The 12,013-nt window shown below is 64.9% G+C and overlaps 2 protein-coding genes across 2 annotated transcripts; one reads left to right on the top strand and one right to left on the bottom strand.

Annotated features, from left to right (window-relative positions):
* Window positions 1-3,231: 3,231 nt before the first annotated feature.
* CHLNCDRAFT_133807 (hypothetical protein) lies at window positions 3,232-4,725 on the top strand (the record flags this gene model as incomplete). Its single annotated transcript, XM_005847673.1, has 3 exons — window positions 3,232-3,406; window positions 3,569-3,729; window positions 3,934-4,725. 3 exons carry the CDS (start codon window positions 3,232-3,234, stop codon window positions 4,723-4,725), a joined length of 1,128 nt encoding a protein of 375 aa, XP_005847735.1.
* A 2,718-nt stretch (window positions 4,726-7,443) lies between these two features.
* CHLNCDRAFT_35404 (hypothetical protein) lies at window positions 7,444-10,092 on the bottom strand (the record flags this gene model as incomplete). The annotated part of the gene is made up of 10 exons (XM_005847503.1): window positions 9,909-10,092; window positions 9,674-9,771; window positions 9,319-9,561; window positions 8,941-9,059; window positions 8,655-8,743; window positions 8,485-8,548; window positions 8,243-8,345; window positions 7,987-8,091; window positions 7,640-7,745; window positions 7,444-7,481 (listed from the first exon to the last, which is right to left on the bottom strand). Coding segments are annotated over exons 1-10 (1,107 nt in total), but the record flags the coding sequence as incomplete, so codon positions are not given.
* Between the last annotated feature and the right edge of the window lie 1,921 nt (window positions 10,093-12,013).

The raw sequence follows: 12,013 nt of genomic DNA, 5'->3' as shown, positions 1-12,013 counted from the left end.
ACCTGCCTGCTTCTCACGCAAAGCCTCGTGCCCTACCCTCTGTTCATCCCATGGGCCTGTGCACCACCTCCGCCCTTGCAGCAGCGGTTTTGCCAGCCCGGCCAGCTGTCTTCATTCCCCTGCAGCTAGCGCCCAGTGTTACGTACGCAGGCGCTTCCTCCCCCGTCCCTTCCCTCCCCTTGCCACCCCCTTTCCCCGTTGGACGCCCACCCACCCACCCACTGCTCCCCTTCAGATTTAGTTCCACCCCCTCCGTAATGCCTCAGTGGTTTTCACCCTTGCCTGACCCACCCTGGCAGCGCGGCACGGCGCCACACGCCCTGCCCCGCCGTGCCGCTGCGCCAGCGCCCCTGCTGCATACAGCTGGTTCGCCTGCAACCCTCAGTAGCGGCGCAGCTTTTCAATACACAAGAGAGGCCAGTGCGAAGGCAGGTCGAGGCAAGCGGCAAGGGAGGAGGCTGTACTCGACGCACTGCCCCCATACCCACTCACATCTGCAAAGTAAATGGAAATCTGGGCCAGCAGGCCGGCCAACTCGTACGCTTCCGAGGTAGCCATTCCGCAAGGTTTGTAGTGGGTGAGCTTGGCGTCGGCATCGGCGTTGATTGTGAAGGGGCGCTGGGCACATGATAGCGCCGGGTTGATGACCCAGCGCTGCTCCGAAGGGCGAAGTGTCCGCATCTACGGCCAGGTGGCAAGCAGCAGTTCAGGCATGGAGGACGGGTTGCACCATCACGCATGAGGTGTGTTATCACTGCCCTGCTGGCAAGCATGGCTGAGCTGAGCTGTGGGCACACAGCAGCAGCAGCAGCTGCAGCAGCAGCAAGCATGGGTATAAGCATGCCAAGCATTGGATCCTTACCTTTGGCAACAGCAAGGCCGTAACCTCAGCCGACGCAGCGCCCAGTGCCGGGTCAGACTCTGCTGCCTCCTGAGTGGCCAGCATCAGCATAGCGACGGCAGCATCTGGCTCGGCGCCCTCAACCTGTTGCGGCGTGCATGCGTGCATGGCGGGCGCCATTGCCGCCTGCTGCTGTTTTGGGGCAAGTGGCGGGGCGACTCGCAAAGCCGGCCCTGCCGGCTGCACTGCTGCTGGGCAGGCGACGTATCCTCCTGCTGCGACATGCCACCAGCACAGGGTGCACACTCGCCGATTGGCGAGCTGAAGATGTTGGCACCGCAGCGGGTAGGGCAGATGCTCAGGTGCTGCTCCACGCGTGCATGCCGCATTGCAAGCCCAAAGGTCTTGGGATTGATGGACAACAACAGCCGTGGCTCAGCTTGCCGGTGCTGCACCGCGCCGCAGCAAGCTGATCAAGGACTGATGCAAAGCTGTGCGTGGCCACGCCCGCCTGTGCCTCCAGCAAGCCCGAGAGGATGGCCACGCACCCCTCGTACCAGAATGTAGGTGTGACGGGAGTGCTAGCATGGCAGCCGACTGCAGCTGGGTGCATCTCAAACTCGCCACAGCTGGTGCTGTCGCACCTGCATAGGGCAGGGCAGGGGCCACAAGCTCAGTTCAGCACCCACATGGGAGCAGCAATGAGCAGCATACAAAAGCAGTGAGTCATTTCCCCCAAGCTTCGGCTCACACATACCGAAGGATGGGCACCTGTATAACGCCTATGCCGGACAGGCCTTGCAGCAGCACACTGCGCCAGCTAACCACCTCCACGCATGGGTATGAGGCGCAGCAGTTTGGGTGCGGTGCGCCGCTCTCGACGTAAGCCTGCACGTGTCGCTGCACAGTTGCCACCCGCTGCTGCAATTCGTCCTCTTGCGCTGCTGCCAGCTGGGGGCTGAGCATGATGCGGTACTGCACTCCCTGCTCAGTATGCTGCCGAAATCGGTTCTCAAGCAACAGCAAGCGCTCACCATGCGACTGCACGGGCTGTCGGGCACTGCCTGCGCTGCGGCCACCCCGCTGGTGTGGACCGCTGCTCAGATCCTCAGTGTCTGACTCATGCTGCCAATCAGGTCCGCACACATCCTCATCATCTCCCAGCAAGTTCTGCAATCGTTTGTCGGCTAGAGCGCGTTGCAGCCGCACGGCCCTCGACTTTGCCGCTGCCCCTTTCGCCGCCGCCTCCTCTGCCGCCTGCTGCTCCGCCCTTGCTCTGGCTGCAACTTGCGCCTGATGCTGCTCGTAAGTCACGCGTCCGACAGCCCTACGGCGTGATCCTGCAAGCCAGGGCCGCTGAGTGTAAGTGGATGGTGGATGATAAGCCCAGCAGATGTCGGGTGCTCTGCCGGGGAGCACCTGCTCCCTCGGCATGGTGACACATAAGTTGCTTACCCTTCATACCAATCTATACCGACGGTGTCGGCAGACAAAGGCCTGGGCGCAGCCTGGGATGGGGCGCAGGGGGTGGCGGGCCCCGGCCGTGCACTTGCAGGGCTGTTGGGGTTAGAAGAGAGCCAATGGAATGCAAACAGAAGCCAAAAGACGCAACAACTGATAATGAATGGCTTGGGAGTGGCCTGGGAATGGCTTGCTGGGTTTCGCTATGGGGGACCGCAGTCACCGATCGACCATTCCCGGTAGGAAAGTCGATGGCCATTAGCTGTGCAGCGGCTCCGAAATGCCACTTCGCGAAGCAGGACGCTCCTGGCTTCTTCCTGCAGCAAGGCATCTGGCTGGCGGCGTGCTCGAACGTCTGGAGTCGCTACTCAGGGCCCGATCGCCTTCACTTGGCCCATACCAACCCAAACCCTCTCCATGCCTCTGCACAGCATCCGTGGAGCTGGACAAGCCCCCGCCAGCCCCCTGCTGGCCGCTCCTGATGATGTGCTGGGCTTCCTCGCACGTCTGCTGCCCGTGAGAGACAGGTGAGGGTGCTGGGATGCGTGTGCTACGCGTGAGTGTGTGAGAAGACGCTGCGCTGCGCCCTGGCACCCGTGGCCGGAGCCGCCGCCGCTGCTGCCGACCTGCCCCCCCGACTCCCCTCCTTTTGCAGGCAGAGCCTGGCCGCCACGTGCACTCGCCTTGCTTGTTGCTTGCTTGTGTGGGCTTAAAGTCTGGTAAAGCAAGAACTAACTTGCAACATAGACTCCCCGCCGAAACGGGACGGGAACCGGGCGAAAGCAGAGAAAGCAATAAAACAAGGGTGGAGCAAGGCGACATGCAACGCAAGCAGCTGACAGGGCACGCATCGAAACGTGTGTATGACTGGCAAAGTGGCATGGCGCATTGGGGAGAAACGCAACGGTACGGGAGCATGGGCTGGCCAAATGGCAGTGCGGAACGCTAGGTCACTAGAAAAGCAGGGAAAGGCGCACTATGTATGCAATGAGGGCAGCCTGCGCTTCGCTTCACTGCTCTGGTTCCCCACCGTCAAGCTGAGTCGCCTGCCAGAGGACCCGGAGGAGGCAGCACTGGTGGCCGCCTGGCTGTGCGAGAGACGCGGTGAGCCCGTGCCGCCAGGCTGCCTCTGCTGCAGCGGCAGCTGGCAGCCCTGGCTTCCGTTCTGCTCTGAGATGGAAGCCGCTCTGATCCTCTCCTGCTCGCCGACCTCTCCTGCCCCTCACGCCCCCGCCACGACATGCCGTCGCCTGCTCTGCTGTGCAGACAGAGCCGCCATCGAGGTGCATGCCGGCCGTGAGGAGGAGGGGCAGCTGGCGCTGATCGACGGCCTGGTTGCGCTGCGCAGCGCGCCTGTTGTCTCCCTTCAGATCTTCGCGGCGGACGCTGACTTGCCCTCCGACTTCCTGGCTGGCTACGAGTGCCTGGTGGACCTATATTGGGAGGGGGGTGCATGGAGGGCAGCTGGCGGGCCATCTCGCACCTCACCCAGCTGCAGCGCCTGAGCTTGGTTGAGGTTGGCGTGGAGCGGCTGCCCCGGGGTGTCGAATCTGCGGGCTTTGACCTATTTGAATTTGAATGGCAGCCTTGAGGGACAGGGCGGCTGTCAGCACCTTGCGGCGCTGACGCAGCTGCAGGAGCTGGTTCTGGGGTACTGCGGCCTGACCCAGCTGCCCGCGGTCCTGTCACGGCTCACCGCCCTCCGCCTCTTGGGCCTGAGCGGCATCCACGTCCAGAGCGGCTTCCAGCACCTAGCACCGCTGTCGCGGCTGGAGGAGCTGGACCTCACTCCTGGGGAGCAGCTGCCCGCCGTGCTCACGCTGCTGACAGCTTTGACCTCACTGTCTATCTTTGGCGATGACATCACGCTGGAGAACGGCTGGCAGCACCTGGAGCCCCTGCGCCAGCTGGAGGACTTGCATCTGATATGCTGCTTGCATGAGCAGCTGCCGCAGTTGCTGGCGCGCCTGGCCACGCTGACCAGCATTTCGATCGATAGCAACACGCATTTGCGGCACGGCTGGCAGCACCTGCCGGCAGCCTCCCTGCAGCGCCTTGCCTTGGAGGCTTTGGCAGTGGAAGAAGTGCCTGTGGCGTTCTCGCGGCTGACGTCGCTGACAGCATTGATGCTTCACCATTGCTCTCTCGATGGCGGCTGGCACCATCTGTGGCCGCTCCGTCACCTGCGTCAGCTGGTGGTGTCGGGCTGCCCGGAGAGACGGCTAACAGAGGTGCCGGAGGAGCTGTCGCAGCTGACTGGTTTGACCAGCTTGTACCTGCAGTCCAACTGTCTAGAGGGAGGCTGGCAGCACCTGCTGCCGCTGGCACATCTTCAGCACCTGGACTTGTCTGATTGCGGCTTACAAGCTGTGCCTCCCGAGTTGGCTGCTCTGCAACGGCGGCAGGGCCTGGAATCCCTTTAGGAAGGGAGGCCCTTAGTCGTTCAGCGGTGCCCAAGTCCTGCTGGTCCGCTGCCAGTTTGGCCGCGCTGGTCACTTCTTCCCCTGTGCATGCGCTTCTGTACCCATCTCCCTACCAGTTTCGACCCACCAATAGTGATAAATCCCTGTGAGCTGTGAACTGCGTAACATATGTGCAGTGCATGCAAGTACATCTGTGCAAAGTTTAGCGCTGGATTTTAAAACAAGGCTGCATGCGAGGAAAATGAAGAGCAGCTGGGATCAGCTCCTGCTGCCGCTGCTGGCAGTGCCTCTGCTGACCGCTGCCAGTTGGGCGCACTGCTGTATGTGCCCGCCCTCCTTCCAGCGCCGACGCTGGCAGGCGCGGCTGCAGTAGGCCACCACACGGCAGCGGGGGCACTTCTTCACACTGGCAGACCGTTGGCTGGTCGTAGCCAGCTGCTGGCGATGAACAGATCCTGGTCACTGTGTTGCTCTTCAGTGGAGCTTGCAGTCTTCGTGTTTCAGCTTGCATGGCGTACGGGTAAGGCAGAGAATGGATTGATTTGTGGGCAAACTTAGTGCAAAAAGGTTATGTCAGAGAGGATAAGAAACGTGCCCAGTACGCGAAGCCAGACAGATCAGTCATCTGAGGGCAGTTGCCGACATTCAGTGCAATCATGCAAAATACAGGGATAGCTGAAGATTGAATAAGTGCTGGTAGGCCACAGCATGGCCACAGCGTCCACGGCGTCCCGCCCGAAGGCCAAAGGCGAGGGCAGCGCTGAACAACTGGCAGGCAGGTCCGAGGATGCCCGCAGACCTCAGTCCTTCCTCAGTTGATGGTGCAACATGAGGGCGACGCCGAGGCGCCCTGCGGCGGCTGCTGCTGCGACCGCTGCTGCAGCGACTGCTGCTTGTGAGACAGCTGCTTCCGCGACTGCTGCTGCCGAACACCGGGCAGGTCGTCGGCCCACATGGAGGGCAAGCGGGAAGAGTGGTTGCTCAGCCTGCAGGCACCACCTGGCAGCATGCTGCTCAGCAAACCCACATCATGTGTGAAGGTGGGGGTGCCCCCGCCGCGGCCACCACCCCCGCTGCAGGTCGCCAAACCTTGCAGGGCCGTCCCAAAGCCAACGAAAAGCGAGCTAAGACACACTTGCCTGTCCTCAAACAGCTCCAAGTCTTCCGCGTTGCTGGGCGAGCGCAGCATGCCCAGGAAGTGGTCGAAGTCGATGGGCGCGGCGGGGCTGCCCAGCACGTCGCCCTCGCCGGCCTCCGCTGCAAACGGGCTGGTGCCAGCGGCGGCGCCGCCCGTGGCCTCCAGGAGCGCCTGATGCACCGCCGCATCCACCTGCAACACGCCCGGCACGCAGGCGCCGGTGCTTGGACAAGGGTCGCATCGCGTTCGCCACATCGGAACCAGCCGCAGCAAGGATGGGCCGGCAGCAAGCACGCCCCACGCTGCCTACCCCCCCCGGCTGCCGCCGCACCACAGCCACAACGGCACTCCACCCCACACGCACCTCGTATGGTGACAGGTGGCTGCCAAAGGCGGCCGCGATGTCTGCAGCGCCCAGCGCGCCGCGCCCGTCTTGGTCCAGCTCAGCAAAGGCGCGGCGGGCGCACTCCAGCCAGCGGTCCTTGTACGTGTCCTGCAAATGCATGCACAGCACGGCAGGTTCGACACACACACCACAGCACAGCATGGTATATCATGGCTCAGCATGACACAGCGCGGCTCAGCAGAGCAGGCTGCCCCAGGCTCGGCAGCGCAGGCGCCTCAAAGGCGCCTGCTGCGCACCTGGAACGCCTTCCAGTCGATCAGCCCCGCCGCCAGCTCCACCTGAGTCACCTCTCCGCGGTGCCCGACATCCACCACGTCAAACAACTCCTCCACCTCCCCCTGCACCAGGGCACGGCAGGGAAGATGGGCCTCCCGCGCCCTGCACGCTGTGCAGCTGGCTGTGCCTCGCATGAAAACCTGCAGCCAGCAGCCTATGCTACCGCCACCCTACCTGCTGCAGGTGGTACCCAATCTGCTCCAGTGCCTGCTGCAGCTGGTGACGGTCGATCTTCTGCCCTGCAGGCAGGCGAGCAGGCAGACGAGTGGCGGTCGCGCTCAGGCAAGCACATCATCAAAGTGTGCAGCAGCTTGCAACGTGAAGCTGATGTCTGGCATGTTGTCTGGACAGGCCTGCCGGCGCCTCACCTGGGTCGCGCCTCCCATGCCGTGCCCCGCTCAACGCCACCGCTACACACGACACACACGCCTCCCCCCCTCACCACGACCGCTACACCAACACAAAGCCAACGGCGGGCCGGCTGCCTTTGGCCACACACACCTGGGCGCAGGTGCAGCTGGTCGAAGAGCTGTGCCAGGCGCTGGGAGTAGGGCGTGGCTACTGGCAGGTATAGAGACGCGCTGAGTGCCCCGCCGTCCAGCCCGGCGCTGCCTGCTCGGGCCATGCCTGCGCCGCTGGCGAAGCGCGCGAGCGACTTGGTGCTGGCGGCGCGGACGAGCGCCGCGGTGCCGCCGCGCCGGCTGCCCTCCCCGCGCCGGCTGCCCTCCCTGCTCCTGTCCCCGCCGTGCACGCTGCGCTCCAGCCGCACGGCAGCCAGAGCGGCAGAGGCCACAGTGTGAAAAGCGGTGCGGCTGCCGTGGGCGCTGCCCTCCAGAGCCTGGGACCCGGCGCGCGTGTGCAGCATCCCCGATGCGCTGCGGTCCGCCATGGCGGCCGCAAACGCCTGGCCGCCCTTCACGCTCCTCTCCTTGAACACTGCAGGGAAGGGCAGCGCGGGGCGGTGTGCCGGGCAGGCAGCTCAAACCACGGCCTGCCCGCAGCAGCGAGGGAGCTGCCACCCAAGAGGGCGGCCTCCAAGACAAGCCACGCAGGCAGGCGGCCGGCTGCGTCGGCTGCGGCCGCGTGGCGCTTGCCCGAGGCGCCGTGGGAGGTGGGCTCTGGGGTGAAATGCATGGCCAGAAGGTCGGCGGCAATGTGCTCCAGCACGCTGCGCTTGAACAGAGAGTTCTGGGCGAAGCGCTGCAGGCAGGGAGCGGGGAGCGGGGACGCCGGGGTGGGACACAGCAGCCGCGGGCCCAGGAAGGCGAGACCGGGTCAGGGGAGGCAAGGAGGGCTGGAAGAGGGCCGGGGCATCCGGCATCGGGGCGTGCAGCAAAGGATGGTGGGGTTGGGCGTGCAGCCAAGGGGTGGTGGGGTGCTGGTTCATGCGAGGCGCCGACGGCCTGCGGCAGCCCGGCCGGTGGCTGCGCCTGCTGCGTGCCTGTATGCGCTGCACCACGGTCTTATCCAGCGGCTTGCCGGCGGCACGGTCCTCCTTCTTGCCCTTGAGGAAGGGGTGTCGCAGGGCCTCTTCGGCGCTGGGCCGCTGCAGGGCAAGCAGGACAGGGTGGGAGGTGGGGTGAAGGTCAGGTGGGGTGAACCAGGAGGCTGGGGCAGGCCGCAGGGAGCCAGCCAGGCGCTGGCTGGTGTGCCCTTGTGGGTGCTGGCTGCCGTGGCGGCGACACGAGTGTGCGTGCCTGCAGCGGATCTTTGACCAGCAGGCCCTGGATGAAGGTGCGAGCCTCCTCGGACAATGCCTGGAATTGGGGCTGCGCCAGATCCAGCTCCTCAAAGCAAATGCTGCGGCACATTGCAGCCAGGGAGGGAGGCAGCGGGGTGGGCAGCACACTGGGAATAAGAGGGTGCGGCTGCGGCTGCGCCTGCGGCTGCGGATGCTGAGGGCAGCAGGTCGCGCTCCCGCTGGGCCTGCTGGGCTCACCTGCGCAGCGTGCGGACCAGGTCGGGCATCTTTGGAGACATGCGGTCCAGGAATGGGTAGGCGCCTGAACGAGGAGTGGAGCGAAAAAGCAATGAGAGAATCTCGCAGGTATCGCACGAGAAGGAGACGAGGAACAGTGCACAGCGCAGAAGAGGCGAGGCCCTGCTTGCCTGTGAGGAGGTAACACGCCATGACGCCCACCGCCCACACATCGCTGACTGGATACCACTTGGCGCGGCAGCACTCGGGCGCCAGGTACCTGCAGCCAGGCAGGCAGGCAGGGCGCAAGGTGAGGTCTGCGCCCGCCAGCAGGCTCCTGCAGTCTGGTACCAGCCTGGTTGGCAACCGCATGCCTGCGCATCCTGCAACACGAAAGGGCTCTTCGTCCTACCTCCTCCCTGGGAGACACACCCGTACCAGCAGCCTCTGCACCAGCAGCAGCCCCTGCCCACCCACCAGGGCGTCCCCTCTGGGTTGAGCCCCGTCACGGGCAGCTGCTGCGGGTCGAAGAAGACGGCCAGCCCAAAGTCGATTGCCTTGATGGGGGACGTCTCCTCCTCCGACAGCAGCAGGAACTGCAGGGTGGGCAGGCAAGGGGAGGCGTGTTGCGGTCAGGAGGTGTGCGCAGCCATGGGGGACAGAGTGCAGCAGGAGCTGAGCAAAGGGAGGAGGAGGTGGAGGAGGCAGGTGGTGAGCGGGGTGCAAGGCCAGGGCAAGCGGGGGAAGGCAGCGCCCACCCCTCCCTTGCTGCCAAGCATGGCCACACGCCCACACATACATCCCTCGCCCACACCATGCGGCAGCACCCAAACACCACCACCCAGCCCCACCCACGTTCTCGGGCTTGATGTCCCGGTGGATGATGCGCTTGGCGTGGCACACCGCCACCGCGCGCAGCACGGCGCGCAGGAAGGAGGCGGCGGTGCGCTCCGAGTAGTGGCGCGCGCTCTTGGTGCGCGCCAGCAGCTCGCCGCCGGAGCAGTGCTCCAGCACCAGGTGCACGTGGCTGCCATCCTCACACACCTCCTCCAGGTTGGCCACGTTCAGCGTGCCCCGCAGCGCCAGCAGCACCTCCACCTGTGGGCAGGCGGCAGCAGGACCGAGCGGAACGTGCAAGGGGGGCAGAAGTGGACAACAGGGGGGCTGGTGGGAATGCAGGGCGAGGCAACAACAGTGCAAGCGGCCGCACCTCGCGCTTGAGGTAGGGGATCTGCTCCGCCTTCTTGCGCTCGCTGGCGTTGGGGTCGGCCAACACCTTGGGGATTGACTTGATCGCCACAGTGCGGCCTGCCTTGGCATGGCAAGGTACAGCGGCGGCAGCGGCGGCGGCGGCGGTAGTGACGGGAGGTTGTCGGGCGGGGCCAGGGGCGGCTGCAGGCGACCAGGCGGGGCCATAATGGGCCTGCTTTCGCGGTGGGGCCCACCTGAGGCGATGCAGCGTCCCAGCCGCACCACGCCATTGCCGCCCCGCCCAATCTCCTTGCCAAGCTCGTAGCGCTCAGCAAACCCTGAGCTGTAGCCCAGGTGCGGCGCCTTGTCGCTGGGTTGCTTCTTGCCCCACGCCATGCGAATGGGGCGAGGCCAGCGAGGGCCGCTCCTGGCTCGCGGACAGGAGCAGCAAGCGCTTCAGGGCACTGGGAGGATCTCTGATCGCGCTTGAGGAAGGCTGTTGGAGCCGCCCCGCTGGCGCCGCCCTGCTGGCGCTGACCAGTGTCGTGACGAGGTTGTGCGGGCACAGTCCTGAGCTAGAGAGGCATAGAGGCTACATCCCTGGGGGCCACAATTTTAAGCCTCTGACTCCCAAGGAAGATCAAGTTAAGCACAGTAGCGCAGTACCTAGCTGACTGCATCGCCCCCGCTCTGCCACAGACGGGCCGCAACGCGGCGTTGCGGCCCGGCCAGCGCTGGGCAGTGCCCAGGTAGCCCGTGCCTCCCACAGTCATATATCAGGGTACGATGGAGCCGCCATAGACCCACCAGGAAGCTGGGGCATAACGTGATTGGGTGCCCTGCTGGCAGGCATGAGTAATCCAAGGCTCTCTTCTTCACCTCTTTGTTCTCACACCATGTTCAGCCTCTTCTCTCACCCACTCCTGAGCCCGCTCTACATGGCGGGCACTGCAGCAGAGGCCTCCCTGCCCCCAGCCGCCCCTCCCACCCTCGAGCCTCCGACACCCCTAGGTCCGAACTCCGAGACTACCTGCTCCTCTGCCTTTGCCCACCACGGCCACCTGGTGCCAGAAACGCTCTTCTCGGGGCCGGGCCGGGCTGCGGGCCGCCGCGGGCGCCCGCCACAGCCGCCGGCGGCTTCCGCCGCCGCCGCGGCCGGCGCCACGCCCGGCAGCGCGCGCCCGCCCAGCGCCGGCGGCCCAGGCAGCGGCCTGCTGAGGCCGGGGGCGCCTGTCAAGGTGCACCACGCAGACCACGAATGGGATCCAATCCAGGCAAGCTGTCGGTGCTGCTGGCGCGGCAGCCCTCCTCGCATCGGGCCCCGCCAGCTGAGCTGCCTTCGCTGCTCAGCAGCAGCCCCTCCTCTCGCTGACCCGTCCCGGTCGCCACAGCTTCCGCCGACCATGAACACGTATGCTCCCTGCCTGCAGGCGCAGGGCAGTCGCGATGACGACCCGCTGGACCTGCACCAGCTGCAGGAGCAGCTCAACCAGCTCAACGGTGGGGCCGCCTGCCTTGCCTGCCCGCCTGCCTGCCTGCCTGCCTGCTGCCTCTCCTGTTGCTTCTGCCGCCGCACACGGGCCTGCTGAACATCACGTTGGATGCCTGCACAGCAAGCAGCCCTCCGCCCTGCAAGATGCTTCACCTTGCCGCAAGCCCTGACGCCCTGTGCCGCATGCCGCATGCCGCATTCCTGCTAGCAGCCATGAGGAGCAGCTCGCTGGGACGGTTCCAGTCCGGCGGCCCCACACACCTCGAGTTCCCTCTCTACTATTAGCCAGGTGCTGCTCTCGCATCGTGGCTCAAGTTTGGCAGCCGAACTCAACCTTCCTGCCGCTGCATCCCTTTGGTATGACCAGTTCCTTTCTTCAGCGCTGGAAACCCCTGGCCCGCTGCGTGAGCAGAGCGGTTAGCAGAGCGGTGAGCTTGCACCAGTTTGAGCCCGTCCTACATCTGACCCGACTCAATACCCCGCCCCCTCCAACTCCACCCCAATTCCTGACTTGTGTGTGTCTGCGCTCGAATCGACGTGTGCCTACTACGTAGCACGATATTGACAGCAATGCAGTGTGACCCTATCAATGCACGTCGCCCCGTGCGTGACCTTAGTGCTTGGCCCGTGCCACTGCCTGGCAATTTGTTGCCTGAGCCAGCTGACCATTTCTGTGTGGCCCGTCCCATCCCGCCCCGCCGTGACATAGTGCTTAGCGTTCTGCCTGGCAATCTGTGATCCAAGACAGTTGTGCCCCGATCCAAACGACCTGTCCTCTCGCATTCACACACTTTCTTCAGCCTTTCATTCCCTGCCCGCCACTGTTTTCCGATCTTCTGCCACTCTCCTCATCTCACTCTCTGTGCT

The sequence above is a fragment of the Chlorella variabilis genome (assembly GCF_000147415.1).
Source record: "Chlorella variabilis unplaced genomic scaffold CHLNCscaffold_10, whole genome shotgun sequence".
In the NCBI taxonomy this organism is placed as follows: domain Eukaryota; kingdom Viridiplantae; phylum Chlorophyta; class Trebouxiophyceae; order Chlorellales; family Chlorellaceae; genus Chlorella; species Chlorella variabilis.
Note: the sequence above shows the minus strand (reverse complement) of the source record. Positions and strands in the feature narration are given on the sequence as shown.